Source organism: Ambystoma mexicanum, chromosome 1p, assembly GCF_040938575.1.
Source record: "Ambystoma mexicanum isolate Mex_15411 chromosome 1p, UKY_AmexF1_1, whole genome shotgun sequence".
Taxonomy (NCBI): domain Eukaryota; kingdom Metazoa; phylum Chordata; class Amphibia; order Caudata; family Ambystomatidae; genus Ambystoma; species Ambystoma mexicanum.
Genome location: NC_090921.1, coordinates 1,061,584,552 through 1,061,586,389, shown reverse-complemented (window position 1 = coordinate 1,061,586,389; position 1,838 = coordinate 1,061,584,552). Strand labels below are relative to the sequence as shown.

The 1,838-nt window shown below is 40.2% G+C and overlaps 1 protein-coding gene across 1 annotated transcript; it reads right to left on the bottom strand.

The window, feature by feature from the left end:
* Positions 1-269: 269 nt before the first annotated feature.
* Positions 270-1,214, bottom strand: LOC138521645 (olfactory receptor 12D1-like). The gene has a single exon (XM_069634668.1). It carries the CDS (start codon positions 1,212-1,214, stop codon positions 270-272), a length of 945 nt encoding a protein of 314 aa, XP_069490769.1.
* Between the last annotated feature and the right edge of the window lie 624 nt (positions 1,215-1,838).

The window sequence follows — 1,838 nt, the reverse complement described above, 5'->3', positions numbered from 1 at the left end:
CTTCCAGGCAGAGAAAATAGCCAACACCTGAGAATCCTGGCTAGGGGATAAGACCCATTTAGGCAGGGCTTACATTAGGTAGTCAAGGAAAGCTGAAAACAAGTATTTGAAAGAAGAAACATTGCAATGGATAGACTATAGTGTGACCTTGTGGGCAACATGATCAGTGCCTGACCATTAAGCAGTGTTGGTGGGTGTGGGGGTGGTGCAGTGTTGCTACTTCACAAATGACCTGACAGCTTGGGACACCCCTTAAGGTAGTGAATGTGTTATGAAGGCCACCATACAACATTACCATAAATTAACTTCTTCATCGATTGTTTCACCACCTCGTTTCTTAAAGCATATATTATTGGGTTCAAAGTAGGGGTGACGACAGTAAACAAAATGGCAGCCATCCTGTCTTTATACATTGAATCGTTGGTGGTTGGGCCTAGGTATGTACAGGCGGCAGCACCAAGGAAGAAAAGGACGACAGTCAAGTGTGAGACACAGGTGGAGAAGGCTTTCTGCCTGCTCTCAGAGGATTTTATCTTCATCAGGTGGGAGCCAATATATACGTAGGATAGTAAAATCATACCAAATGTGCCGATTGCAACAAATCCAGTGATTAACAAAACAAGGATCTCATTAATGTAAGTGTCAGTGCAAGCCAGCTTCAAAAGGGGCTTGATGTCACAGAAGAAATGACTGACTCGATTGGAGGCACAGAACGGCAACCTGGCTGTTAATATGGTGTGGGGCAAGGAGTACATGAAGCCAACAGACCAGGAGCAGGAAGTCAGCCAGATGCAGGCACTGACATTCATAATAGTCAAATATCTCAAGGGGTGGCAGATTGCAACATATCGGTCAATGGACATTGCCGTGAGCAGCATAGCCTCTGTGCAGCCGAAGAAGTGGGAGAAATGTAGCTGTACAATGCAGGCCTCGAAGGAGATGGTCTTCTTCTCCACCATAAAGCCAGACAACATCTTGGGTACTATGGCAGATGAAATGCAGAAATCAAGCAAGGAGAGGTTAGCAAGTAAGTAGTACATGGGGGTGTGAAGACGGGGTTCAGAGATAACAACTGTCATGATGGTGCTATTAGCTGTTATATTAAGAAGGTAGAAAGCGAAGGCAAAAACAAAGAGAGCGACCTGGAGATATGGAATATCTGTAAATCCAAGCAGAACGAATTCAGTCACGCATGTCTGATTTCCTTCTTCCATTTCACCCTAGCTAAAATGAAAACATCAAATTGTTAATGATATTCATTCTATCTTTAATATTATATTTGTAAATAAGAGCATTGCTGCATAGGCTTCTGATCAATGAGAAAGTGAGAGGGGTTATTTGGCACAGATGCAGGCATACTACACTAGAACACTCCCAGATGTTTCATGAAAACCAGATATATGTTAAGTTATCCCTGAAACGGTGTGTAGTTCTCTAAAACACCACTATGTGCCATCAAAGCATGTAAAACCAGATGCTTGGGGAAGCAAACATATCAGAATGGTCTCAACTTAGTAAAAGCAAAGAAAATGGAGGAAGGATGGTATTTTATTTTAGATCTGTAAAAAAAAGTTTAGTAACAACAGTGCCTATATAAAAGGGTATCCTGACTAGCATTATTATGATACCATTTCATGTTTTCATTTTCAAAAAAAGCAAATTTCATTAATCACACAAAGTAGAAATCCTAATAAAAACAATCATAAAAAATGATCATGTCACATAAAACATATACAATACTTAAAAAAACAACACAGGTGAACCAAGATAAGTGGGTCCTAATAGTAATCACACAAAGTAGAAATCCTAATAAAAACAATCATAAAAAATGATCATGT

Bases quoted from the DNA above. Each gene is read 5' to 3' on its own strand.
- LOC138521645 (XM_069634668.1), bottom strand. From the start codon at position 1,214: ATGGAAGAAGGAAATCAGACATGCGTGACTGAATTCGTTCTGCTTGGA.